The 27,961-nt window shown below is 44.1% G+C and overlaps 3 protein-coding genes across 3 annotated transcripts in view; 2 read left to right on the top strand and 1 right to left on the bottom strand.

Annotated features, from left to right (window-relative positions):
• The window catches only part of LOC120423985 (protein pelota), a 41,620-nt gene extending 37,490 nt beyond the window's left edge, over positions 1 to 4,130 (top strand). Inside the window, exons 7-8 of the mRNA XM_039587982.2 lie at positions 3,504 to 3,610; positions 3,683 to 4,130. Of these exons, the coding sequence (XP_039443916.1) occupies positions 3,504 to 3,610; positions 3,683 to 3,780 (205 nt within the window). The 3' untranslated portion in view covers positions 3,781 to 4,130. The remainder of the gene's footprint in view (positions 1 to 3,503; positions 3,611 to 3,682) is intronic.
• Positions 4,131 to 8,551: 4,421 nt separating this feature from the next.
• Positions 8,552 to 27,764, bottom strand: LOC120423971 (maternal protein tudor). The gene is made up of 7 exons (XM_039587963.2): positions 27,605 to 27,764; positions 14,823 to 14,918; positions 12,801 to 14,762; positions 12,577 to 12,744; positions 11,867 to 12,519; positions 11,583 to 11,805; positions 8,552 to 11,525 (listed from the first exon to the last, which is right to left on the bottom strand). Exons 3-7 carry the CDS (start codon positions 14,726 to 14,728, stop codon positions 9,008 to 9,010), a joined length of 5,490 nt encoding a protein of 1,829 aa, XP_039443897.1. The 5' UTR covers positions 14,729 to 14,762; positions 14,823 to 14,918; positions 27,605 to 27,764; the 3' UTR covers positions 8,552 to 9,007.
• On the top strand, positions 21,240 to 26,588 carry LOC120423997 (uncharacterized). The gene has a single exon (XM_039588006.1). The coding sequence runs from the start codon at positions 21,240 to 21,242 to the stop codon at positions 26,586 to 26,588; it is 5,349 nt and encodes a 1,782-aa protein (XP_039443940.1).
• Positions 27,765 to 27,961: the final 197 nt, after the last annotated feature.

Below are 27,961 nucleotides of genomic sequence, written 5' to 3' on the forward strand. Positions count from 1 at the left end.
CAGATCGATAGAAAACGTAAATGTTTTGGAAAAAAACATGTTCGTAAATTAAATAATATTTTGCAAATCTTTGATAGTTTAATAACCGTTATGATGTATGAAGCATTTGGGATACACCTGCATCGGTTTATGTATAATATTAACTTAAAACCTTTGGACCAATTTGGTCGGTCCAGTCACGAGTTGAGAAGAAAAACGTACAAAAAAACTCGATCGATTTTGCTATTTTTTTTACCCTTTAATATTTGGGAAATATTTGAAGGCAAAAACTTTGCAGGCCAAGGGTACATGATACTGATGATACTCGTCGGTTGACACACCTAGGCGAGGAACATCCCGGAAGGAGCCCAACTACATCCGTAGTGCTGTTTGGACAAAACAGCATGGCTCTGGTTCCTTGCAAGTGTCCTATTTTCTTACCTCCACGTTGGCTTGGTTTAGTCATCATGATGACAAGGTGTAACCTAGCTGGTGGCCTGTGGAAACGACTCGTAAACCTTTGACCAGCGAGGGTCAGAGTGGAGACGGCTAAAAGAAAGGGGCGCGTCAATGTGGGAAAGGGAAGTAATTTGTGATTGTAGACGGTATTGTTTTGATTCGCAGTATGTTGAGTCAACTGCTGTGGATGTACCTGAGCATCGCAGAACGGGGTTTATCTTCTTTCCATTTCAGCTAACAGCTGTCTTCTGTTTATTTTGTTTCACTGATTTTCTAAAACGGCTTCTGTTTACTATCCTCCATTTGATTTCGATTTTAATTATTTGATTCTTTTATTTGTAAACGCTTTTCCACTCCATTTTACCAATTGATGCTGCTGTAACAAACTATCTGCTTTCCCTTAATTTGGTAGCGATGTAAATTTTGTTTATCATGTGCCTTTTCTTTATTTATCTATTTGAATAATTTCTAATTTCTAATATCTTTCTTTTACTATTGATTCTTTACATAGTATATTTCCTTCACTGTCCATTGTTTTGAAATTTCACCTTTTTCTTAAGCAAGTGAGGTTCGAGCCCTTACTCAATTTATGGAATGACACAAATATTACTATTGTACTTTTGAAAAACTTTTCTAAAATGCTTAGGACCAAAATATTGTAACAAAACACCGCGACAAAAGAAATAGCAACAGATAAACACGACTCAACAATAGGGAAAATTTTAGGAGAAAACAATACACAGTAAATAATTAGTTTTTGAAACAAACTAAATACAAACTAAAAATAAAACAGTACTTGCTTTAATGAAAATTGATAGGCACACTATAAATGGTTAGGCGCTTATACTTACATCAAACCCTACGTAATGTACCACCCCCGGCCGAGTTAAAATGCGTAACCGGAAAAGAAGGTGTGCATGCCTGGCACGAACACTCAAAGCGTGTTCTAGCGTGTTGCTCGTACTGACTCAGAGCAAGGGTGAGATGTAGGTGTAAGGGCAGTGCGTGTTCGTCGGGAACCTGGTGCATAAGATCGGTCAAGGCCCGTTCTTACACCCAAACGAAAAATATATCTCAAAATCTGCAACAGTGGATTTGCTGCAGAAAATGTCATATTTTATTACATTTTTTGCAGCAAGCCCATAAATCATTTTTGCCCGCGTGTAAACACGTCAGCGATCTGCAGTTCTCACCAACACATAGAATGCTGGCGCGTCCCCGAGCAACACTCTAGAGAGAACATTATGTTCGCGCTCTGTCCCTCACCATTCATCAAGCGTCCATGGCGCGGTGGTAGCGTGTCGGATCAGTAACCTAGAAGTTGATGGTTCAATCCTCGTTCTGTTAAGATTTTTTTTCTGCATTACAATCAATCTGCCGTCGGTAATGTCGATAATTGTCGGTAACGGGCAAAAATGTCATACCCCTATATCGCAAAAAATGCATGAGGACAGTTTTCATGCAGATTCTGATATACTTTCATGCCGCCATGTATCACAATCATGCGACCGCCGGTTGGGTGTACACTGAAAATTGCGAATATTTGAAGGCAAAAACTTTATACTATATTTAAATTGGCTTTAGAATAAGTTAACTAAAGTTATTATTCCAATAGAGCTTTATGACGTTTCGCGTACGCACACTAGCACACCATTTGATTTGCTGGCCGGACAAAATATAACCTCACTTTTTTTCGTGTACGTACACGCAATACATGCGCACGTAAATAACTCTATTACAATCAAATGGGGACACCTTGATTGAAAATAGTATTTGGCAGAAAAAAATTACAGTGCATAGTTGTATTTTTTATGAAGTCTGAAGGAAGTCTAATTAATGCAGTTTTTTTTATTTCAGGCTTTATTTTCAAAAATGTGAAAAATATCAAAGAATTCATAAAAACATTTGTTTCATAAATATTATGTTCATTGCAGACTAGCGTTCTTAATTTTGCTCTGGGTATTCTTGTCCAAAGAGGATGTTTTAATGGATTTTCTGATTTATTTCTTTTAAATTCATTCTAAGCACAACACAAACATCTTAGTAGACAATGTATTTCATGTTTAGTAGGCAACGTGCCAAACTGATTTTAAAACACATTAAACAATCAATTAACTAGTCCCATCAATCGCGCAGAATTTAAGCATAAAATTGATCAAACGTCAAAGCGGCCACCCAAATGCCATCAATATTTTCAGCTAATTGCTTAGAAACGCCCGAACCTTAATGAACCGTATCAAATTGGCGTCAGGTCAATTTAATTAAATAGTTTGCAAACATTAGCGCGAGTTCCAAACAGCTCAAGTTGATTTTTAGGAGAAAAAGTTTGACACATTCGAATTCGGGCTCACTTTTTCACACCATTAATTTTCTCCCCGCATGCTTGGTTCGGAGCGGCGTCGTTGTTTCAAAAGTGTGTTGTTGGTGGTCTCTCTAATGAGTGCTTTACGCGGGTAGTAAACTCCACGTGACATAAATCAATTCGACTTTTGCCGCCAACTGTAATGTTTTCCTCGTGAAATAAAGTTGAAAGTGAATGTTGGCAGAAAAAAAAGGTTAATCTAGGTACTTTGACATGAGTTTTTTGAGAGTCACTCGAGATGTTTTCAAAGTTGGTGCCAAATCTTGTTTTTCACTTTCATCAGCGCTGTAGAAGAATCACGCGTAAACATTTTAATCTATAAATAGCGAAACATGTGCGACTGGTTGGGAAAACGTGAGGACCTTTTTTCTCGAGTAGAGAAGCTGGGGTTGTTGATTTTACCCCAGCGTCCCCAATCCCAAAAGCGCGTTGTTATGGTTCCCTTCTCTATTGGTAGTTTAAATTTACGCCGCGCTCGAGACATCACATGGTCCTCTCTAGTGGGGCAACGAAGTGGCGGACGCGCCGCTTGTTTGGGAAATCTCGGCAGATTGAAAACGTCCGAAAATGTGTTTACGCCAGGCCGCGTCGAGCCGGCATAAATCAGTTTTGCCCCTTTCTTTAACACAGCATATCTTCGCTGGCGTGACTCATCTGGCGAATTTCTCTAACGTTATTTTTTTTCTCTCCCTCTTTTTTGCAGGTGTCAAGAAGTGGCCACCCGGAAAGAGTACGTTCAACTGGTGGACTCGGTGCGCGACTCGGGCGGCGAGGTGAAAATCTTCTCGAGCATGCACGTGTCCGGAGAACGTGAGTCGATGGCCTTCCGAAATTGTGTTTATTTAGTTGTTTTATAAACAATGATTTTACTTTATGTTACAGAACTGGCGCAGCTGACGGGTGTGGCCGCCGTTCTGCGCTTCCCGATGCCCGAGCTGGAGGACAGCGAGGACGAGCAGAGCGATTCCGACTCGGATTAGTTTTAAGTATCGTAACATAACTCACGTTTTACCACAATACTAGGGCGTTACATTGAGCGCGCGCGACGAAATAGTTAGGGACTCTACTTAAGCGATTGATATTTTTGGAACTTTACCTCTTTTTCTCCTTCGGACCGTAATTTATTATGTATTGTTACTCGCAGAGGGCTTTTTTGGTTGACTCTATAAAGTGTTCTCGCTACTTATCAAAATTACATGCAAACTATCCATAAGTTAAATGTGTGGCTAAATCAGGTGTATTTGTACATATTTGTTAGAAAACGATTACTTTTAGCAAGCAAAAACAATTCAAATCTGATACAATAAACGATGCAATCGATAGAATTAAACAGAGTTTTTTAATCGTGGATGTAATATGTTCATCCGAATTTCATTTCTTATTTTTCGATTTTAAGGTTTATAAATATTATATGATTTTACATATTTGAAGAAATAGTAAAAAATATTGCAATACTTATTTTGACATAAAGAAACGAATATTAGTGAAGATGATCCCGAAAAAAAAATTAAGACTGGGTAAAGTCACATGGAACAGGTAAAATTAATCATCAAACCTGAGATTTTCAAAAAGTTTAAGAGTTATATTTGCTGATAATTTTTGAAGGTTCAAAATTGCTTCTATAATACTTTTCCATGTTATTTTTTATCTCAAACATCATAATTATCATTTATTAATAAATAACATTAAAATAATGATGTTTGAATCTTTTGAATAGTAATTTTGGTAGTTTGGGTAATTTTGACAATTCTGGAATTTTTTGAATTTTTTTATAATTTTGGTAAATTTGGTAATTTTGATCATTTCACCATTTTGATTACTTTGACCATTTTGACCAAAGTGATCATTTTGTTTTTTTTTTTTTTTTTAATGATCATTTTGACAATTTTGATCATTTTGGTCATGTCGGTAATTTTGACCATTCTGATTACAGTCCAGACTCGGTTATCCGAAGGCCTCGGAAAAATTTCACTTCGTTTGATCGAATCACGAAAAAAAAAAATTATTTTTTTTTCGTTGTCTTGTTTTTGCTTGTTATGCTTGGATATGACCCCAAATATGCTCTAAAGTGATTTAGAATTTTTAATTCCAAGATGGCGGCAAAAATGGCGTGGTTGAAATAATGAAAAAATGTATTTGGTATGCTAAAAGGCAACAACAAGTCGAATTTGGTAAAAATGGGGTTACAAAATTCGAATTTGATGTTTAAAACTAGAAAATAAAAAAAAAGATTTTTTTTTTGTTCGTGATTCGATTATTCGAAGTCCCATACAAACCTTCGGATAATCGAAACTTCGGATAATCGAGTCTGGACTGTATTGGCTATTTCGAAGGTTATTTTGCAACTTTTATCCTAAAGAAAAAGTTACCATTGGAAATTTTAACTATTTTGACCATTTAGATCATTTTGAATATTTTGACCATTTCGACGATTTTAAACAGTTTGGCCATTTTGTTAATTTTGACCATTTTGGTCATTTTGACTATTTTGATCATTTTGACGATTTTGGTAATTTTGGTGATTTTGACCATTTTGTTCGTTTTGACCATTTTGGTCATTTTGACTATTTTGACGATTTTGATCATTTTGACAATTTTGGGCATTTTGTCTATTTTGACGATTTTGGATATGTTGACCATTTCGACGATTGATGATTTTGACAATTTTGACCATTTTGTTCATTTTGACCATTTTGACGATTTTGGTTATTTTTACTATTTTGATACTTTTGTTGATTTCGGTAATTTTGACCATTTTGGTCATTTTGTTCATTTTGAATATTTTGACCATTTTGCTCATTATGACCATTTTGACTATTTTGGCCATTTTGACCATTTTGACGTTTTGGTCATTTTGACGGATTTGACCATTTTATTCATTTTGACGATTTTGACAATTTTGTTCATTTTGACTATTTTGACCATTTTGGTCATTTTGTTCATTTTGACGATTTTGATGATTTTGACCATTTTGACCATTTCGACGATTTTGATGATTTTGACTATTTTGGCCATTTGGTCATTTTGACCATTTTGTTCATTTTGACGATTTTGACATTTTTGGGCATTTTGTTCATTTTGACCATTTTGGTCATTTTGACTATTTTGATCATTTTGACGATTTTGGTCATTTTGACCAATTCGACGATTTTGATGATTTTGACGATTTTTACCATTTTGTTCATTTTGACGATTTTGATCATTTTGACGATTTTGATGATTTTGACCATTTTGATACTTTTGTTGATTTCGGTAATTTTGACCATTTTGGTCATTTTGTTCATTTTGAATATTTTGACCATTTTGCTCATTATGACCATTTTGACTATTGTGGCCATTTTGACCATTTTGGTCATTTTGACTATTTTGATCATTTTGACGATTTTGGTCATTTTGACCAATTCGACGATTTTGATGATTTTGACCATTTTGACCATTTTGGTCATTTTGACTATTTTGGCTATTTTGACAATTTTGACGATTTTAATGATTTTGATCATTGTGGCCATTTTAACTATTTTGACCATTTTGATGATTTTGGCGATTTTGACCATTTTGATGATTTTGGCAATTTTGTCCATTTTGATGATTTTGGTCATTTTGACGATTTTGGCCATTTTGATGATTTTGGCCATTTTGACATTTTTTTATTTTGACCATTGTGGTCATTTTAACTATTTTGACCATTTTGACTATTTTGGCCATTTTGACCATTTCGGTCATTTTGATGATTTTGACCATTTGAACTATTTTGACCATTTCGACAATTTTGGACATTTTGACGATTTTGACTTTTTTCACCATTTTGGTCATTTTGACAATTTTGGCTATTTTGACGATTTTTACCATTTTGGTCATTTTGACTATTTTGACGATTTTGATCATTTTGGCCATTTTAACGATTATGGTCATTTTGACCATTTTGATAGTTTTGGTCATGTCGGTAATTGATTGTAATTGATTATTGGCAATTTCGAAGGTTATTTTTCAACTTTTATCTTATAATGAAAAAAATAAAATTTTGATCATTTTGACTTTTTTGACCATTTTGCCAAAATAGTCAATTTCGACGATTTTAAGTATTTTGACCATGTGGTCATTTTGATAATTTTAACCGTTTTGATAATTTTGTTCATTTTGGCCGATTATTTTGACCATTTTGGCGATTTTGAACTTTTTGACAATTTTGGCTGTTTTGACCATTTTGGTCATTTTGACGATTTTGATCATTTTGGTCATTTTGACGATTGTGATATTTTGACCATTTTGATACTTATGTTGATTTTGGTCATTTTGACCAATTTGTTCATTTTGACTATTGTGACCATTTCGACGATTTTGACCATTTTGTTCATTTTGCCTATTTGAGCCATTTTCGGCAAATTAGGGGGGATCAACAAACAGGGAATTTTAAGACAAGTTTTTTTTTTTTTTTTTTTTTGGGAGGGTGATCCAGCCGCACATCGTTGATGTTGAAACCTCTAAACTGGGCCCTCGTCCTGTCACGTCCGTCAGTAGTCTTGTCGTACATTACAACTAGAATCAGATCTGCCAATGAATTAGTACACTTCGACCAAATAAACACTGACGCTGTATGGATCTGACTCTAGAATAAATGCACAGTTGTGTGTTATTCATAAGTCCAACTTATTCAATTATTCATTTAAGTCCAAATATTCATTTGCTAACTACTTTGGATTGAAAATCTAAATTTTAATCTAAAATCCTCTAAACTTAATGTTCAAAACTAAACGTTCCTTTAACTGTTGTAATACTACTTCTATCAAAAAAACAATAAAAATTGTGAACTGATATACAAATAGGATAGAAATCGCGATTTGAAAAAGAAATGACCATTTACGTCAAAAGATCCGTAGTTCCTCGATTCGCAACAATGGTCGATACAACTATAATCCGAAAACCGTTAGTTCAACAGATCGACGAATTTTGTCCGATATCATTACATTATTGATTGATCGAGACTCTATGGACAATTTGACATAACAGAATGCCTAGTATTCTACATCAATCAAAGTTTATTGACTCTTACTTAACAATTGCAACTAACTTTAACATCAATAGATTTGGAAAGGATACAGATTTATTTTAAATGCTAATGCTAAGCAACAAATCAATTGTACTATCCTGAAGTCCCAACCTAAATCCCACATTGTGATAGTGAAAAAGTCACAGAAGCAGCGGTGTCTTGTGCAATTGTGATATTTTCACTATCGGAGAACTACCTAGTTCACGAAGACAGCTTATCGGTCGACGCTTAAGCCCTGGGGCTGCGGCAAAGCGAGTTCTCGTAGCATGAAGTGGTGTCCATAGTGCTTATAAAAAAGAATGTTTACCCAAATTTTAACTAATGCACTAGGATCAAATCATGCCCCTTGACTTTACAAGGCCCAGGGAACAAACAGGGAATTTTAAGACAAGTTAAAAAAAATCATTGTGATATTTTCGAACAATCAAGAAAACAAATCTTATGATTTTCCAAAATAGTGTAATAATTTATTAATGTTTTATTGCTCGTTTATTTCATAAATAAGTCCACTTGTTTCATGGGGTTAAATATATATGCGTAATAAATATTTCTGATTTGTTTTAAGGCATTGCTAGTGTAGCAACTTTTCTTTTCACGTGTTGATCTCACACCGTGTTGTTAGTCTCGTGCATTTGGGTCGGGGTTTGGTAATTTTGCAGTTGTTTGCTTTATCAACTATATTATCAGGGATAATCCGTATCATATCCAGAAATCATAAGATCAGTTCGATTTATTTCATATTGTTTTATATTCGTAGAAATGTAAGGCCTTGCTGTGACTGTGTGTGTGTTGTTAAGTTTTTTTCTAACAGAATTATCAATTTTCTAGCTGAATTGGATGTGAGCGTGATTTTCCAATACTAGTACGAGTGGTGCTAAAATAACCACGCAAAGTGCTTGTAAAAAAAACAGTATCCTTACGAGATAAGAAAAACAATAACAATAAAATAACATTTTTTTAGAGATGGAATCCCGGGTTAACAGTTCATGTGTGTGTGTGTGTCTGTGTACGTGTGTTGCCTCCTGACCATCATTCTTAACAATAACGTTTTGTTGTTGTTTTACATCGTTTCGATTACAATTCAGTTAGAAAAAAAAATCTCGTGTTTGTTTTGGTTACCCATCTTACCTAAGGTTTTCGTTTCGTCGTTGCTCGCTCTCTCACTGGTCAAACTCGAGGTCACTTTTGGCGCGGAAGAAAGCTTGCCGCGATGACTTCGCACGGGACGAAGTTTTGACCAAGTCTGCGGGCGCGGGGGGCGGAGGAGCGATCGAGACCGTCGAGGTGGGTGGTTTACTGCTGCTGTTGTTATTTGCCGCATCTTCGTCGCCGTTGGCGTTTGAGCACTCGAGCAGATCGTCCACGTTGCGACCCTCGGGCGTGAAGAGGCGGATGATGTTGGGCTCGTGGTCGGTTTCGACCATTTCGAAGACGAACTGGGCGCGACCCTGGTCGGCTAGCGCGGTAAACCGCTGCTTGACCACGTCTAGAACGTTGTCGTTCGGGGAGTACCCTTCGAGGCAGCACTTTTTGGCGAGGAGGGAAATGTTTTCGATTTCTTGCGGGATTTTGCGCAAATCGGTCGCGAATTCGATGGTGCCGTAGTCCACCATTTGCACCTTGTACTTTCCGTCCACGATGTGGACGATCCGCGCCCGGTAGTACTTGTTACGGGTGGCCACGTACGCCAAGCAGTACATTCCTTCGCACAGTTCGTTCTCCGGAAGTCGTTCGCACTTGGTCGCCTTGTTCAGCAGCTCCTCCATGCCCTCGAGGGCGGTGTTTTTAAAGTGGATGTAAAAGTCGGCTGGAGAGTTGATGTGGCTGATGGTAACGTAACCTCCCAGCGGTGCGCTGTCGTCTAGGGTTTTTTCTTCATTGAGGATGAAGCTGGCGTTCATCATGTTGGCGACTCCCTTCTCGCAGAGACCTTTCAGTTGGTCGTTGATGGTGACGCCGTCAAGCAACAGCTCAACGGTGGCGATCGAGCCAGGTGTGTGCAGATGCACGGTGAAGACCGTTTCGCCATTGGCGGCAATGTCCCGAAATTTGCTCTCGGCATCATCGGACCAGCTTTTGAGGCCCTCGGGCAGACGCAGCGTGCACTTGGTACAAAGCGGGGGCAACTCGGCAATGGATTTCTCCAGTTCTCGCACGTTGCTAATCTCCGAAGTGTTGCCGTAATCGAGGAAAAACACCTCGTACCGCTTCTCGGGAAGTTTGTCCATTACCTTGGCCCGGTACCACAGGCCATCGTCGGGGAATTCCGCCACGTAGACGCCTCCCACCTCCGGACTTTCGACGACCGCAAACTCCTCGAAGCGTGCCATGTAGTCCGCCATCACGTCCAGCGGGTTAATGTCACGTTCTAGCTGAAGGTAAAACTCCCGAATCGACTCGATGTGGCTAGTGAAGCATCGCTGGTCGGACGGAACGTACTCCATCTTAATTGCCAGCTGCTTCGCGACCAGTTCTTCCGCCAAATCCCGCTCGCCACTCTTCAGCGTGATGTAGCTGACGCCCTGCGATTCGGCCAGAATCTGCACCTCGACTTCCTGCAGGTCGCGCAGGATCATGGTGGCCTCCTCGCTCCAGTTTTTCCGCCCCTTGGCCGGAGACACCAGCAGAGAGCACTGTTTCGCGTAGATTTTAAAGTTCATCAAACTGTCGTTGATGTCTTTGAGTTCGGTTTTCTTATTACTAGTGATCACGTCACTGTTGCCGTAGTCCACAAACTGGATAATCAAATCGTCGTGACTGTCGATGATGCGAGCCCGGTACCAGAGTTCGTCCGCCGAAAACGGTGCAATGCAGTGACGGTTCACGGAAAAGTCCTTGAGCTGGGGCAGTGCTTGCGCGATGATCTGCAGATTCTCCTGCAGCGTGTCAATGTCCTCGAGGTCCGAGTTCATCTGGATGAACAGCTGGTTCGGATTGTCGACGTGGCTTACGTAGGCCATTAACCGTCCGGTGTCGCACTTGGCATCCGACTCGGCGCCGTTTGACGCCACTTCCAAACCTTCACCGACGGCAGCAGCCACTGTCGACTTGCGGTTCACGATTTCTTCGTGGTCTAGATCTTTGACCAGCTGCTTGTCCTTGAGCGCCTGCACGATACTGTAATCGTTCGACGTAATATCCACGATCCAAACGTCGTTCCGGTAGTCCAGCACGGTCAGTTCCAGCTCGTACTCGCCCGTCAGCTCGGCAATCGCCAGCTTCAGCTTGTCCTCTTCTCCTTCGTTCAAACACGCCATCGGCAGGTAAACCTGATGCGCAAAGGCACTAAACTCGCGGAACTGCGCCTCCAGCACCTTCAGATCCTCGTGCCGGACGCACTCCCGGTTGCCGTAGTCCACAAACTGCACCTCGATATTGTCCACGTCCTGGAGGGAAATAATCTTGGCCCTGTACCAGTTGCCGTCCGCCGACTTGGACGCGCACAGCTCGTTCATCTGCAGGTTCGTGATGACCTCGCCGCTCTTTTCGTAGTACTCGAACAGATCGTCCAGCAGCTTGCCCACCTCGGGCGTCCAGCGCGAGTTCTGCACGTACAGGCAGTTCGCCTCGTGGACGTACGTCACGAACGCGTTGAACTTGCTCTGCAGCACGGGCATGTCCACGATGGTGGGTGGGCTCTGCGTGGACAGCGGCGAGATCAGCAGCGTCAGTATCAATCTGGAAAAATGGGGTGTTTAGAGAACGCTTCAAGCTTCAAGAGAAGGCCAAACTTACAGTTCATCACTTGACACGTCCTCAACAAGTCCAAACAGGTACTGATCGAGCCACTTGCGGCGAAGTTCCTCCACGATCGACTGATCGTAGGCGCGGTGCTCCACCAGTCGGCAGTTGAGGACGGCGTCGTTGCCGAGGATCTTGATGCGGAACAGGTCCAGCCCCTTCATCTCGACGAGTTTCAGTTTCAGGGTTTGTCCCTTCAGTCGGTTGAGATCAATGTCTGAGAAGGATAAAATAACTTCAGTGTCTTGTTAAGCGAGATCAGCTGATCGCCATCTTACCGGTCAAAATTTGAGCAATCAGGTTGTCCTTTAGCAGGGCCATCTTCAGGTCGGCGCCCTGCACGTCCACGTCGCACACGTACTTGCTGTCTTCGCCCTTGTCCAGGAAGACGCACTCGATCGGCTCCCCACTAACATACTTGTCGATCTTGTTCAGCAGCTCCTTCGCATCACAGTTCAGCTTAATGTTGGCCAACGAGCACTGGATGGCCATCATTGGCAGCTTGGTGAACCGCCGGTCCACCTTCCACAGCTCCGGGTTCGAGACGATCACCTTGTTTCCTTGGTCCAGCAGTTCGACCTTGAACTTGGCCAGCACCTCGTTGTACTTGATGACCCGCGCACGGTACAACGCGTTGTGCTTCTGGTACCGCGCGACCACGGCCGACCCCACCGGCGGAACGTCCCCCACCGCAGGCCGTCCTTTGTAGAACTTTTGCACCTGCTTCATCATCTCCTCAAACTTGTCCTCTTCGTCCTTCATGCGAACGTAAAACTCCTCCGGCGAGATCCACAGCACCAGCTTCACCTCCACCTTGGTGTTCATCGGAATGACCTGCTCGGCGAACGCAAACTCGTACCCCACAAAGTCCTCGCCCATGTCAATGCTGGCCGTGGACGACTTGAAGCTGTTGTCGTGGGATGAGTTTGCTCTGGAAAAGAATTACACCATGAAATTGAAGTCTTTAAAAAAATAGCACAGAACGCACCTCTCGGCAGACTGCGTGTTGAAGCCGGACTCGCTGCCACTGCCCCGGTTGCTGGCGCCGCGCTGCGCCGTCGTCGTCACCTTCTCGCGACTTTTTGGCTCCTCGTAGCTGCTGCTGTTGTCCGCCGCGCAGCGATCGTCGTGCTCCACGTAGTACGGCGTTTGGTTCCTAAGAGAATGAAAATTGACTGACCTAACAAGATTAATTCAGCAAGCAGACCCTACCTGTCCTTAACGAACCGCGGAGGAACGTCCTGCCGTGGGAAGCGTTCCTTCTTGACGCTGCCGTAGCTGCTGTTGAGGCTGTCGCGACCGCTGCGTGCACTGGTTTCGCTCCGGGCTGGGCCCCGATAGCTGCCGCTGTAGTTGCTGGGCGTCGTGACGGACTGGTTGTCGTAGCCGGAACTGTGATGACCGATCGGCTGCGCGACGAAGCCGCCCTGGTCGTCGTTGGTCAGATCAATCACCTCACTTTCGGCCATCCGCGGCGGGGTGGTCTGGGAAAGGTTGGGCACCTCCGAGATGATCGACGTCGAGTGGAATGGATTTTTGGAGTTGATCGGAGCAGGCTTTGCTGGCGCCGTGACCGGTGGCTTCTGCTGGAGAGCTTGGAGCTCTTTGACAAACTTGGCAGGGTTCTTCAGCTTGAGCAGCCGCTTGGCCACGTTCAGCACCGGGGTGGTCGCTTCGTCGAACAGATTGACGACGGCGACGCCGTTCTGAACTTCGGAGACGATCAGCTTGAACTGTTTGCGTTCGCCGCTTTCATTTTCGGCCAGCATTTCCAGCTGAGCCGTCGAGAGACTTTCGTCGGCGGTGTCCTGGAAGCCCTCCAGACAGCACTCGGCGACCTGCGGTTGCTTTTCGACGAACGCCGGTGAAAGACGCTTGATCTGGTTCCGTTTCAGCGTCATGGTGTTACCGTAGTCCACGAGGCGAACCTTTACCGAGCTACTCGTCACGTTGATCGCTTCGGCGCGGTAGCACTCCTCCTCGTCCAAACAAGCGGCACACGGATCTCCCGACTTGAGCGAGTTCATCGGCAAACTTTTGCGGCAAAACTCGACCAAACTGTCCATCATTTTCTCGAAGCTCTCGACCTTGTCCAACGGCTGGATGTAAAACTGCTTGCACGACTCGATGTACCGAATGATGATCACACACGAGTGGCCGCGGTCCAGCGTGAGCGGAAGTGGATACTTCAACGGTTTTGCCTTGCACATGTTCAGCAGCTTGTCGAAGATGTTTTCGTTTTGCTCGTACAATTCGCAATACTGAACAAAGGCCGGTCCCTCCAGCGGCATGATCTTCATCGAGAGCAACTTGTCCATCACCAGCGAGGAAAATATCCCAGCAATGTCCGCGTTGGTGTCCTCCAACGTCTTGACGTTCGACAACGTGAATCGCATCGAAAACACCTTGTGCTTCAGATACTCCGCCGGTATCTCGTACAAATTCTTAAACTCAACCGTTTCCGAATTCCCATAATCCACGTACGAAACCACACACGAGTCCACGTTGATGCCCATAATGAGCGCCCGATACAGCACCTGGTCCTCGGAGAACCGGGCAATGCACGCCATCCCAAGCGTCGGTTTGCGGGTCAAATTCCTCAGCGGGACGCGTTCCAGCGCGCCCATCATCTGGTTCAGCGAGTTCTCGGTCGCTCGCAGCTGCACCGTAAACAGCTTCGGCCCATTCTCCACGTAAGACACGTACACCTCGTGCATCGACCCAACGGCCAGCGTGGTCGAACGAAACGTCGCGATCGTGTGAATCTCCTTGCCGCTACTGCCACTACTCCCCACACTCACATTGCTCCCAAAGCTGCTGTTCTGCGACGACGAACGCAGCACATCGTGCCGGCGGTGACCGTTCTTGATCATGGCCGCCGCCCCCGGATAACCGCCGTTGAAGCCGTTCGAGGCCGCCTGTGGCGAACGGTACCCGTTGCCGTTGGCCGAACCGAAGCTTCCGTTGCTGCTGCCATTCGAGTGACGCTGCTGCTGCGGTGAAGGCGGCGCGTTCTGGTAAGAGGTCAACGGCAGCTGACCAGCTACCCCGCCATTGCGGTTCTGTGCGGCCGCCGCCGGCGTTTTGAGCGATCGCGCCGGCTGGAGATTCTTGGCCGACTGGAAGCGACTGGTGTTCATGATTGACGCTTGACTAATCTCAGTTACGACAGTGCTGAAAGCGAAAGAAAGAATTAAATTTGTTGCAAACGAAGTTGAAGTTCGAATTACTTACCAGATCTTTCGTTCGAATTAGACTACTTTAGTCCATATAAAGCATTTTCCTTACCGAAAAGGAAATGTTCGCAAATTACACACTCGAATTGCAGTGCTGAAATGGGAAAATCGAGAAAAAAAAGAGATCGCATTTAGTGGGCTGATTATTCAAGCTGGAAGTACCTGTGCGGCTGAGGAAGGGAAGGTAAACATGCTTATCTACTCAACCCTCCAATTGGAATGTCCCGTTATACGCAATTATTGCAAGAATTTAAATTCGAGTTGGAACTTGGAACCAATTGGAACTTGATGCTTAGGGCATCTCCACCGCAAGGACCTAATTGCGTTGCAAAGCTAATTTGGCACCCGCGTCAAGCCCACCGCGGTACTTGTGCGAGAGCTAATTTAGGTTCGAGTTCATCCGTGTTCATCCGAATCTAAACAAAACTCAGGTTAGCTCCGGGATCTATCGGGAGCAAATCGTCTGACGGATGGTTTTTTCAAGCAAAACAATGTAATTGGGCCAATGTGAGTTTGTAAACAAAGAGTTTATCCTGCTCACGTCAGTAAATGTTTACATTAGGAGTGATGATTGATTTTTCGGTTTCAATTCTTCGAGTTTGGAGGTATTTTCCTTCCTGTGCTGCATGTTACGCATGAAAAATTACTTTTGACAATGTGGGGTGATGCAGTTGAGTTTTTTAGGTCAGATTGGGGCTGTGTTTGATAAATTTTGGTCAACGCATTGTCGATCAACGGCCGGACATGCAAGAGACAGTCATTTGTATTGAGTAATAAGCAAAATTCAAGCAAAACATTTTAAATAAGCCAATGCGAATTTGAAAACATGCAATCCTGATCTTAAATTCTAAAATTCTTAAATTTTAAAATTCTTAAATTCCTAAATTCTTCAATAGTTAAATTCTTAAATTCCTAAATTCTGAAATTCCCAAATTTTTAAAGCCTTATTTTTTTTAATTTTCAAATTCCTGATTTGGTATTATTTTTTTAATTTTTGATAGAAATCTAATATTTAAAGATTTTCAGGTTTTTCGTAAATTTGTATTCTCGAATTTCTTAATTTCAGAGTTTTTAGCTTTTGGAATTCGATTTATAATTTCTGATTTTTTTTTAAATTGTTGAGCTCTTGAATCTATAAATACTTCAATATTAAAATTATTATTTAATTCTGCATATTTTTTATTTTGAAATTTCCAAATTGAAGATTTTTAATTATTGAGTTTTTTAGTCAGAAAATAGATATTTGTATGATAATTGTCAACTTTTTTTTCACTCTGGTTTACTTCATTTCGATCCCGTCCGTGTAGATCAATTGGACAGTGCACTGGACTCACAATCCAGAGGTTACTGGTTGGTGGCCGACAGCTATAAAGACAACTTCTTTTTTTACTCCATTTCGACCAAAAAACTATATCTGTCAAGATATCTGTCCTTTTAATTTCAAAATTCTGCATTTTGAGATTCGGTGAGGGTTTTCAATATTATTATATCGAATACAAGATTATTAAAATGTTTGTGATTTTCAGTCGCATTCAAAATGGAAAATTCCAATTCTTCGATTTTTCATCAGAACATATTGCAAACGAGCGCGAAACGCCACTTTTCGTTTTTGTTACTTTTTAAGGCTAGTATGGAGATCGGAAGAAAAGGGGTCAAGAAACAGCTTTACAAACAGCAGAACAAAAGAGAGGGAACGTTTTCTTGGGGCTTTTCTTCACCCTCTCTGGCCTGCTTTCGCTGCCGCTGCTGCCCATTTAAAAAAATTCTTGACCGATTCCTTCCGAAGTGCATACACCGCTTTAGTTGCGTACCGCTTAAGAAAAATCTTTTCGTGGCCCTTTCCCTGACCATTTCTTGGGCGTGTTTTTATATGGAGTTTTGCGTATCAGCCTTTACGGTAAAACTATCCAAAATATGTTTTAAATGAAATAAAAAAAATAAATAATAAAAAACTCATTCGTAATTTTATCTCACTCCCTACTAACGTGAGCAAGATACACCCTTTGTTTACAAACTCAAATTGTCCCAATTACATATATATTTAAATTTTAATACAATATTTAAAAATGTTCAAATCGGTTATTTTTAAATTTTGAACTTTCATGTTCAAATTTTCTGTGACTGTTTGCTTATATTAAACATAGGTGGCTGATTATTTTTTATTTAAAAATACAAAAAATGATAAATTCCACAATTTTTCAATTAAATAAAGTCGTTTTGAACCAAATTACTCATTTCTTTAATATTCATGAAAATTTTACAATCAAAATAAATGCATCTTCAACCAAAACAAATAAAAATAATTCGACGGTAACATTTCAAAAGGCATCAAAAAAAAAGGTTATTGTATATTCTGAAAGTACTTCTAATAAGCTACCTCTCCACCAAAAATGAGCAAAAGTTACTTCAGTCCGTTTAATCATGATTTTAAATAAAGTAACATAAACAAAATCTCTGCCATCAGCTTTCCCTGTTTATATAGCCCTGTCAACCTGTCAAACAAAAGACTACATGAACCTCGTGACGAAAAAAAAGCAACATGAACAAAGCGCCATGTACATTCGGCGAAGAAAAACGAATCATAACAAAGCGCCCCCCTCAATGACAGCAGGGTGATATATTCGATGGCGATTTCATAAGAAGTTATGTTTGTTTTTCTCAAATAAAATTACGGAAATAATGTTTTATTGAATTTGGATGATCAAGTATCAATAAAAGCAACGTTTTTTATCGTTTGTTATCATTAGATCATCTAATTTTGCTTTTATATTAAAATGGGAATTGAAAATGGATGCTCAACTTTCAAATGCGTTTTTCTCAAAACACATGGTTTGTACATGATGCTTTTTGAAATGTTGGCGTCGAATTCTAAAAATCGCTGAAAAAATTAGCCACCGGTAGCTCGGGGACTTCTCGAACACCTATCTTGGCTACTCGACGGATCCCCGATGAACTTTTTCTTCGCTGAATGAACTCGAAGGCTAATTTAGCTTTAGCATTGCTACCCGCGGTGCGAAAGTTGGGATACAAACATGTCGGGAGCAAATCGGATGAACTCTTTTAAAAATTTGAAAATGATATTTCATTGATGTAAGCAAACAATTAGGACATATAATGCAATTGGAAGCATGTTCTATCATACTAGAACATAGTTTTATTGATTTTGATCAACAAAACGGCTAAAATTGGAAAATGAATAAATTAGATCCCCGCGGTGGGCTTGATTCAGTAGCCAAATTAGCTCCCAGCGGTGCGGAAACGTGTATTAGCTACGGAGCAAAGCTAAAACTGGGGATCCAACCGATAGGTTTGCCACGCAATTAGATCTCTGCGGTGGAGATGCCCTTACCCCTTCGATTTTCGGGTTAGAGTTGCGGAGAACACGTTTCTTATCTTAGGGGAGAGCCGGCGTTTTTGAGACTCCTCTATTAAAATTTGACCAAAATGAGGTCGCAGAACTCGAATTTGATGTTAAAAGCAAAAAAAAAAGCAAAAATGTTAAAAATATACTATATATTCTCAAATACATGGAGCTATGATGCTGATATTCTCTTTTTAAGGTGTGCATGTGTTTTTCAAAGTTGCTGTTGTTTATTTTTTTATATTCTTCAAAAAGGTTAATCAGACATTTACCATTTGTATTTAACATAAACTTTTTTTTCTTTATGCTGTCCCGGACCGTTCAAATACCCTTCAAGGTCAAACTCAACATTTATTTATTTATTTTTTGCGAGAACCTAAAAACCAACTGTAAACAGAACATGGCTTGATGTCGATATGACAGTCCAGATTCAATTATTCAAAGCTTCGATTATCCTCGAGTTATGCAACCCCATACCAGTCAAATTTGAATAGTTGATTGCCTATTACATAATAATTTTTACCAGGGTGGCCACTCAAGTCAGAAAATCGGGAAAGTTGGGAATTCGCCATATCCACAAAAAAAAATCGGGGAAAGGTCAGGAATTTATGATTTTTTTTGTCCAAAAGTCAAGAATCCCAAGCATACTTGATTGAAAATTATTTTCTAACTGTTGAATAATTTTGTCTTATTTGGTACAATTTTCAAATTAAATTCACTAAATTAAACTTATTTTAAATTTTAGGTTCCTTTCACTGTTTCAATCTATTTCAGAATGAAAAGGTCATTTAAAATTAAAATTAAATGCATTAAACACAGATTTTCAAATTGCTTTTTTTTAATGAACTAACAGATTTTTACTAAATTTTGTTTATCAAAAATACTTAACTGAAAACTATAAAAAAGTTAATTAAAAACTAATAGAAAAATTTAAATTAATTTTAACGATTATGGCCAGCGTAATGTTATGATTCTGTTTAAATATTGATTGCATATTTGAAAAAAAAAAAATTCCAACAAGAATTTGGCAATGGTTTTTTGGTGGAAAAAAAAATCATTGAGTCATTTCAAATATTTTTTTCCAAAGGTTTGTCTTACATTTTTTTGTGAGTATGGGTACTTAATTTGCAATTGCAAAACTTCCACAGTTTGTTTTGAAAAGGTCCTATAAACTATTCTTTCATATGTTTATAAGACATATAAAAAAAAACTCTAGAGTTTTGTGACATAGAAAAAAAAAATATTTCAACTATTGCGAATATGTATGTTTAACAGACCCGAATCCTAATTTTTCTGTCTGTTGGAATTCCATATAAACTGTAATGGGACCATCCATAAACCACGCGGACACTTTTTTGGGAATCTTTTACCCCCCCACCCCCCTTCGTGGACAATTGTCCATACAAAAAAAACTTTTTTGTATGGATCGTGGACAATCGCCATACCCCCCCCCCCCCCCCCTCAAGTGTCCACGTGGTTTATGGATGGTCCCTAACGGGGATTGCAGGCACCGATTCCTGACTAATAAAGCATTTGTCTCTTCTAACATTTTACATAAAGTAAGTTGTAAAACCTATAATAGGTCGCAGTGGTTTCAAGGCTCTACAAAAAAAAATTTGTAAAACATGGAATCTTATCAAACTGAATTTAATATGTGGGTGTAGCAAACAGCACTAATTTTCCATACAAACTTTGGAGAAAAACTATTTGGCCCTGTCTAAATATTTTTGAAAAATTCAAATTCCCTCGAGTTAAACCTGCGCAGAAATTTTGTTGGTCGGTGTTATCCGAAGTGAAATTTTCCCGAGACCTTCGGATAATCTAGTAAAAAAAAGAAAATGTTTAAAACAAGTGCTTTTCCGTTTCTTTTCTTCAATAAATCTCGGATTAGTTTTCAAAAAGCCGTAAGAGCCATTGGTAAACAAAGTCCTTTTTTATCGGTATTCGACCTACTTACGAAAAACCAATATCAAAAATGCTCGAAATTGTTCATCTACACGTCCTTCAAGTGTCCCATACTTGAAATAAATGAAATTTTGTTTCATTTTCGAGAAAAACAAAAATTAGTGTCAGAGGTCACAGTGGCTCTTACGGCTTTTTGAAAACTCACCCGAGAAATATATATTTTGAAAACGTTAAGATCAAGCCTAAAGCATCAAAAAGTGTTTATTGCAAAACAAATCTGAGAATTTTACTAAGGTTTCGTTTTTTGATTTGATTTGATGTGATAACAACAGGGCCACGCCGATGACAAATCGGAAAAAACAAGGCTCGCACCCTGTTGGGGTCCTAAATCGGCACGGCAGACAGCTGAAAACTGACAGAGGCCAACAGATGTAGTAATTTAACAGTCCTTAAGAATTGTACAGTTAATTAGCTATTTTCCCTTTGTAACGCAGTTCTTGGTTTCCACTATCCACATCCAGTTTCCGCCATTACAGCATACTGTCCACTGCCGTGATTCTCCCTCCCCGATCCCCGGCTTTGATTCATAAATGAGAAAAGGTCAATGCGGATGGAGAGCAAATTGAGCCAAAAATTTAAATTTTATTGGGTAAAATTAAAATGTTCCTTGAACAAACTTAAAAATACTTTCTACGCTTATGCATTTTTAGCTTTTTGGGTGTTTTTAAATACCGCTGACTCAAGGCGGTTTCAAAAACACCCAAAAAGCAACAAATGGAAATTTGGTTTATTGGACCTTTTCAAAAGAAAATTCCAGGTTTGTAGTCAAATAAAGGCTTTTTACAACGTGACCGTTTGGGTCAAATTAGTACCTGTTTGGGTAGAACCCACGCAGTGTGTACTATTTTGATTAAATCCCCTTAAGCGTATACAGTCCACTTCCCAACACAACATCACACACACTGACACAGAAAAAGGCCCAGTAAACGTCAAATCCCCAAAAATTCCGTTAGGAGCGATCATTCTCGAACAAGCAGAATAAAGAGCAACACGTTGTTAGAGTTCGTCGCGACTTTTCTTTAATTTCGTTTCGACCGCAAACATTTATGGTCCTTCGCGAACCGAATAGTAGAACCGTGCGATTTCCCGATGGAATCGATCACCGCGAAACGGAATTCTCTCTTTGCGAAAGTGAAACGCGAACTCGAAACCGCGGAACGAGTGAAGACGCAAAACCCCTCACTCTCTGAAGTCCGGGAGCGTCTGCTGCGCCTCGAGGCGCTGGGAAACAGTTTCTTCGACGTCCAGGACCAGTTCGAGGATGGAACCCCACCGACCACCCTGGAAAATCTAGTCTCGGTCTTCGACTACCGGAAGGAGTTTGAAGATCGGTACTATCAGGCGAAGGCGATCTACGCTGCCCTCGACGAAGGTTCCGTCGCCAGCGATCGAACGTTCGCTGAGCCGGCGAACAACCTAAAGACTGCTGTAGCGGCGCTGTTGGAAACGCAACGAGCGCTCCTGTCCAACCAAGCGGCCCACGCAGCCCAGCTGAACCAGATTCAGCAGGGGAACCCACCTCCAGCAGGACAACCAGCTCAAGCACAACCGGATCCCTTCATCAACGTCCGGCTTCCTCCAATCAACATCCCGAAGTACGCGGGAGTCCGGAAAGAATGGCTTTCGTTCAAGGATCTGTTCGTCAGCACCATCCACAGCAAGGAGTCGCTGCGGCCGTCGCAGAAGCTGCAGTACTTGAAGTCGCTGCTGGAGGGCGACGCAGCATCCCAAATCAGCTCATTCGGCATCTCGGATGACAACTACCCGCTGGCGTGGGACAAGCTGCTGAGGAAGTACGACCAGAAGAAGTACACCGTGTTCGCACTGGTGAAGGAGTTCCTGGACCAACCTGTCGTGTCAGACGCAACCGCTGGCAACCTCCAGAAGCTGGTCACGACCTCGGACGAGGTAGTTCGGCAGCTCGACGTCTTGGGCGAGCAGTACCAGTCGCGGGACCCCTGGCTGATCCAGCTGCTCCTGGAGAAGATTGACGAGGAGACGCAGGCGCTCTGGGCGCAAAAACTCGTCACCTTGGAGAACCCGAGCCTCACAGACTTCCTGAAGTTCCTTGAGGACCGGTGCGACGCCATCGAAACCTGCTCATCATTCACACGAAAGTGCACTTTGAGTGGAGCGGGGGCGAAGAAGGAGATACGAAAGCAGCCGGCCAAGCCAGCTGAGAAGAAGGTGCAGAGCTACGTCGCAACACCGCAGCCCTGCCCAAAGTGTTCCAAAGAGCACTTGCTGTTCCTGTGCGAAGCGTTCAAGGCGTCCAGCGTCGCCGACCGTCGGGAGTTGGTGCAGAAGTCCAGACTTTGCTTCAACTGCCTGAGGACGTCGCACACGGCAAAAACCTGTTCCTCGAAGCACACCTGCAAGACTGATGGATGCAACCAGCGTCATCATACGCTCCTCTGTCAACACGGCGGCAGACAGGCAGCTACCGCAGGGCTTCCGGGTCAACAGATAGCAGCGATGCCGGTCCAGCAACCGGCCATGGAAGCTCAACCCACGGTTCCGAGTTTCAAGGCGGAGGTCACCAGTGATCCAGCTGTCAAGATCACCGTTCTACCCACTGCGCTCGTCAAGCTGCGCGGTAAGAATGGTGTCTTCCACACTGCTAGGGCGATGATAGACTCGTGCTCTGGCGCGTCGCTGATAAGCGAGGCCTGCATGACGCGACTCGGGATCAGCCGGAGCAACGTGCGGTTTCCTGTAACCGGAGTTGCCGGGACACAAGCAGGAACCACCCGGGGAATGGCGCTGCTGGAGATTGCACCCCGTTTCAGCGACGAAGTGGTGATGAAGACGCAGGCGTACGTGCTCGAAGTGTTGGCTCCCCCCACACCGTGTCAAAGCTTCAAGCCCAAGCAATTGGAACTACTCCGAGGGCTCCAGCTAGCCGATCCGGAGTACTACAAAGCGGGACCGGTAGACGTCATCCTAGGCGCCGAGCTGTTCCTGCCGATTCTACAAGCGGGCCAGGTTACAGACGAGGACGGTCTACCCGTGGCCCAGAAGTCGTCGCTCGGCTGGCTCGTCGCCGGCAAGTTCGGCGGTGAAACAGTGCTGCAAACAAATCTGGTGTCCTTCACGGTGCAGCTGGATGTCAACATCGACCAGACGCTGCGCAAGTTTTGGGAAACCGAGGAAGTGCCTGCGGCCAAGGTACTCACCGCCGACGAGAAGCGCGCTGTTGACATCTTCAACATGACCACCAGGCGCAACGACGAGGGCCGATTCGTGGTTCGGCTCCCCTTCGACGACTCCAAGCCGACATTGGGCGACTCGCTCGGTGCGGCACTGAGAAGGCTGCATGCGATGGAGCGGAAGTTCCTCTCGAATCCGCCGTTCAAGCAAGCCTACCGTGACTTCATGTCCGAGTACCAGCAACTGGGACACATGGAGCTCATCCCGCAATCTGAAGTCGACAAGCACCCCGGCGAGTGCTTCTATTTACCTCACCACGCAGTCCAGAAAGAGGACAGTTCAACAACGAAGTTGCGTGTCGTCTTCGATGGCTCGTGCAGAACCAGTTCTGGCGTGTCGTTGAACGACCGGTTGCTGATTGGTCCAAACAACAACGAAGACCTGTACGACGTCTACTGCCGCTTCCGCACCTACCCCGTGGTCTTCGTGAGCGACATCGAGAAGATGTACAGGCAAGTACGGGTGGACAAGCAGGACACGGACTTCCAGCGGATCGTCTGGCGCGATGATCCCGACCAACCGGTGCAACACTATCGTCTGACGACGGTGACGTACGGTACTTCAAGCGCAGCCTACTTAGCGACCGAGTCTCTTCGACAAGCGACCCGAGACAACGCTGAGAAGCACCCCGCAGCAGCTGACAGGATCCTCAAAGGGTTCTACGTGGACGACCTGATGTCCGGCGCCGACACGGTCGAAGAAGCTCAAGAGCTAGCTGGCCAGATCACAACCATCCTGGGCGAAGCTGGATTCGTCCTCCGAAAGTGGTCCTCCAACGCACCCGAGCTGCTGGAGAACATCGCAGACAGCCGACAGGGACCAGTCCCTGTTGAGTTCACGAACGTGACAGCGTCGGTCAAAGCACTTGGAATTCACTGGTCTCCAACTAGTGACTGGTTCGAGTTCAAGGTCAACCTGGACATCAACAGCCCGAACACGAAGCGTCAACTCCTCTCCGACGCATCCAGGCTATTCGACCCGTTCGGATGGCTCGCTCCAGTGATCGTCAAGATCAAAATCATCTTCCAACTGCTGTGGCTGTACGACTTGCTGTGGGACGACCCGCTGCCACCCCTTCCCGAAGCAGATTGGAACACCATCAAGCAAACGCTTCACCTGCTGGAGCAGATTCGCGTGCCTCGCCGAATTCCAGCCTTCAACGGCAAGTTGCAGCTGCTCGGATTCTCGGACGCCTCGGAGTCGGCGTACTCAGCAGTCGTCTACGGTAGGTCTGCGGACCGCAACGGGAAAATCCACATCGTGCTGATTTGCGCTAAAACCAAGGTTGCGCCAATTCAGCAGATCTGCGTCCCAAAGCTCGAACTCAACGGTTCCTGGCTGCTGGCCGCCCTGATGAAGCGAGTCTCCCTCGCTTTGTGCCACCTCGAGCTGCAACACTTTGCCTTCACGGACTCGGCAATCGTACTGGAATGGTTGTCGGCACACCCCCGCAAGTGGAAGACTTTCGTCGCCAATCGAACGTCAGCGATCCTGGACTTCCTGCCCAGGAGCATGTGGCACCATGTGTCATCGAAGGACAACCCGGCCGACTGTGCGTCGCGAGGGATCTCGCCGCTCGAGCTGCTCAACCATCCGCTGTGGTGGGACTCCCCCTACTGGGCCCACAGCGAGCAGTCGTTCTTGGAACACTGCGCAGCACCAGCACCGAAGGCACCACCCCTCGAAGAACGACAAATTCGCACATTCTGTCTGGAGATTGGCTCCCCGCGTAGCAACTTCACCCTGGAGCGCTACCTTCTCGATCGGTTCTCCTCGCTACGCCGCTGCACTCGGACGCTGGCGACGATCCGACGGTTCCTGTTCAACCTGGCGCGACCGAAGGTGGAACGTTTAACCGGACCGCTGACACCGGCGGAACTCAAGGTAGCTGGTCTACAACTCGTGCGACTAGCACAACACGAAGCATTTGCGAAGGAGATTGCCTGCCTGCGCAAATCGACCGAGGTTTCCAACAAGAGTAAGCTGCGCCCGCTCTTTCCGTTCATCGACCGAGACGGAACACTTCGTGTCGGAGGAAGGCTGCAGAACGCCGACATCCCCTACGACATGAGACACCCGCCCATTCTGCCGCAGCAGCACCGACTGACAACACTTGTCATTCAAGACCTTCACCTGGACAACCTACACGCAGGGCCTACCTTGGTGATCTCAACCCTCAACCAGCGTTTTTGGGTGATGGGATGCCAGACGGTCGTGCGACAGCAACTGCTAAAGTGCGTCCGCTGTTGCCGAATGAAAGCCAGAACCGCTCAGCAGCTAATGGGAAGTCTTCCCGCGGTACGAACAACACCGGCCAGAGCATTCGTCCACGTCGGAGTCGACTACGCAGGGCCAATCCTCGTCAAGAGCGGCAACCCAAGGAAACCACACGTGACAAAGGGCTACATCGCAGTGTTCGTATGTCTCTGTACGAAAGCTGTGCACTTGGAAGTCGCCGGTGACCTGTCTACGAAGGCCTTCTTCGGTGCACTCAAACGGTTCATCGCCAGAAGGGGACTGTGCACCGAGATATGGTCCGACAACGGGACGAACTTCGTCGGAGCCGATCGGCAGATGCAGGAGTTTTTCGTGACCGACGAGTTCAAGCAACAAGCCGCCCACTTCGCTGCCAACATTGGGATCAAGTGGACCTTCATTCCGCCTTCCGCACCCCACATGGGAGGATTGTGGGAAGCAGCGGTCAAGAGTGCGAAGACCCACCTGCGCAAGGTCCTGGGAAACGAGTCAGCCACCTACGAAGAACTCTACACCATCCTGACGCAAATCGAGGCCTGCCTCAACTCGCGCCCACTTTGCGCCATCTCCAACTCTCCCGATAGCTGCGAGGCCCTCACCCCCGGACACTTCATCATCCAACAGCCGATGAACCTCCTGCCGGAACCCAGCGTTTCGGACGTACCGCGTAACCGACTGGACAACTGGCAGCTCTGCCAGCAGAAGGTGGAAGAAATCTGGACGCGTTGGCGCAACGAGTACGTGACGTCGCTGCAACCGCGCAGCAAGTGGCAATCAGAGATCGACAACCTGCAGGTCAACCGCTTGGTGCTGGTCAAGAACGAGAACACCCCGCCGGCCCAGTGGGAGTTGGCCAGAGTAGTTGCGACACACCCGGATCGCAATGGCATCGTGCGGACCGTCACGCTGCGCAGAGGAACAACGGAGTACCAGAGACCGATCCAGAAGTTGGTTCCACTACCGACTGATTGAGGCTACTGCCTCAAGGTGGGGAGGATGTTTGGGTAGAACCCACGCAGTGTGTACTATTTTGATTAAATCCCCTTAAGCGTATACAGTCCACTTCCCAACACAACATCACACACACTGACACAGAAAAAGGCCCAGTAAACGTCAAATCCCCAAAAATTCCGTTAGGAGCGATCATTCTCGAACAAGCAGAATAAAGAGCAACACGTTGTTAGAGTTCGTCGCGACTTTTCTTTAATTTCGTTTCGACCGCAAACAGTACCTAATTAGTAAAATTTATACAGACAAAACTTAACTCAGGTCTCAAAACATAAAACCATACTAAAGACGTTTCTCCCCTATTCTGCCGTTCCCATATTTGAAGAACAATAGAATATTCGACTTGTGTGCCCAAATCTGCAGTGAGGGAAATGACTCACAGACAAGACACTACAACGCCGATCGCTTGCTTTGATTCCGTCCTCCGTTGCCAATCGCGATTGCATCGAAAGAAACAAAAACTTTCATTCCTCTGCATCGCCGACGATTGCGCCACTCAATTTTTACAAGTTTTTTTTTTGTTTGGTGTTTGAAATCGCAGCAACCTCCTCCGTCTCGGTGCGAGAGTGATAAACAATCTTATTGGAATTTTTAATTCCAATGTTTTCTTCGACTTTTTCTTTTCCCTCACAACCCGCACATCACACACGCAATCTTTTCCATCATCACACGGCCTACTGCTCGGCTCCAGCAGCCAGCAGCAGCGTCTTCACCACACGAGAGTGATCGACGATCGGATCCCCCATTCGATTCGATCGAGTTCGGCCAAACGAAAGTGTTGACGCTGCAGCTTCGCAGTAGGCCGTGGAGGAAAAATCATTTCCTTCCTTCCTTTCTTGCTCCACCCTTTCCATGGTTCTGATTTGACACGCTGCACACAAAGCACAAGAAGATTTCCCGACCCACTTTCTCGATAAAGAGTGTGTTCTTGGGCGAAAATTTGATCCCAGGCCGAGATAAACACACCCAAATCTACTCACCAGTTGGAATTCTGTGGAGGAATTTCTAACTTTCAGCCGAGCGCTTCCTCTGCCGTCGCGTCGTCCTCTAACCTCGTCGATGCGAAATGAAAAGAAAAACTGCGAACCAGAATCCGCGACCTGCTCCCACAGAATGCAACACTTGAAATGAAGAAAAGATAGCAGCGGCGGCAGTGATGCCAGAAAAGAGAGAAAGCGCACCGGCCCGTTATCGTGCCGTTATCGACGCGCCGTTACGATAGCCGCCAAGGGGGTGGACACTTGATAATGGCTAAGGCTACCAACTTCATTCCTTACCGTACGGATTTTCCGGGTTTTCCTCAGTTCAAACTTGATTGTCAATAAATAATTGTTCTT

The sequence above is a fragment of the Culex pipiens genome, chromosome 2 (genome assembly GCF_016801865.2).
Source record: "Culex pipiens pallens isolate TS chromosome 2, TS_CPP_V2, whole genome shotgun sequence".
Taxonomy (NCBI): Eukaryota; Metazoa; Arthropoda; class Insecta; order Diptera; family Culicidae; genus Culex; species Culex pipiens.

Bases quoted from the DNA above. Each gene is read 5' to 3' on its own strand.
- LOC120423997 (XM_039588006.1), top strand. From the start codon at position 21,240: ATGGAATCGATCACCGCGAAACGGAATTCTCTCTTTGCGAAAGTGAAA.
- LOC120423971 (XM_039587963.2), bottom strand. From the start codon at position 14,728: ATGAACACCAGTCGCTTCCAGTCGGCCAAGAATCTCCAGCCGGCGCGA. The intron at 12,520-12,576 runs GTGCGTTCTGTG...ATTCTTTTCCAG, and splicing joins AACACGCAGTCTGCCGAGAG to AGCAAACTCATCCCACGACA. The intron at 11,806-11,866 runs GTAAGATGGCGA...TATCCTTCTCAG, and splicing joins GATTGCTCAAATTTTGACCG to ACATTGATCTCAACCGACTG.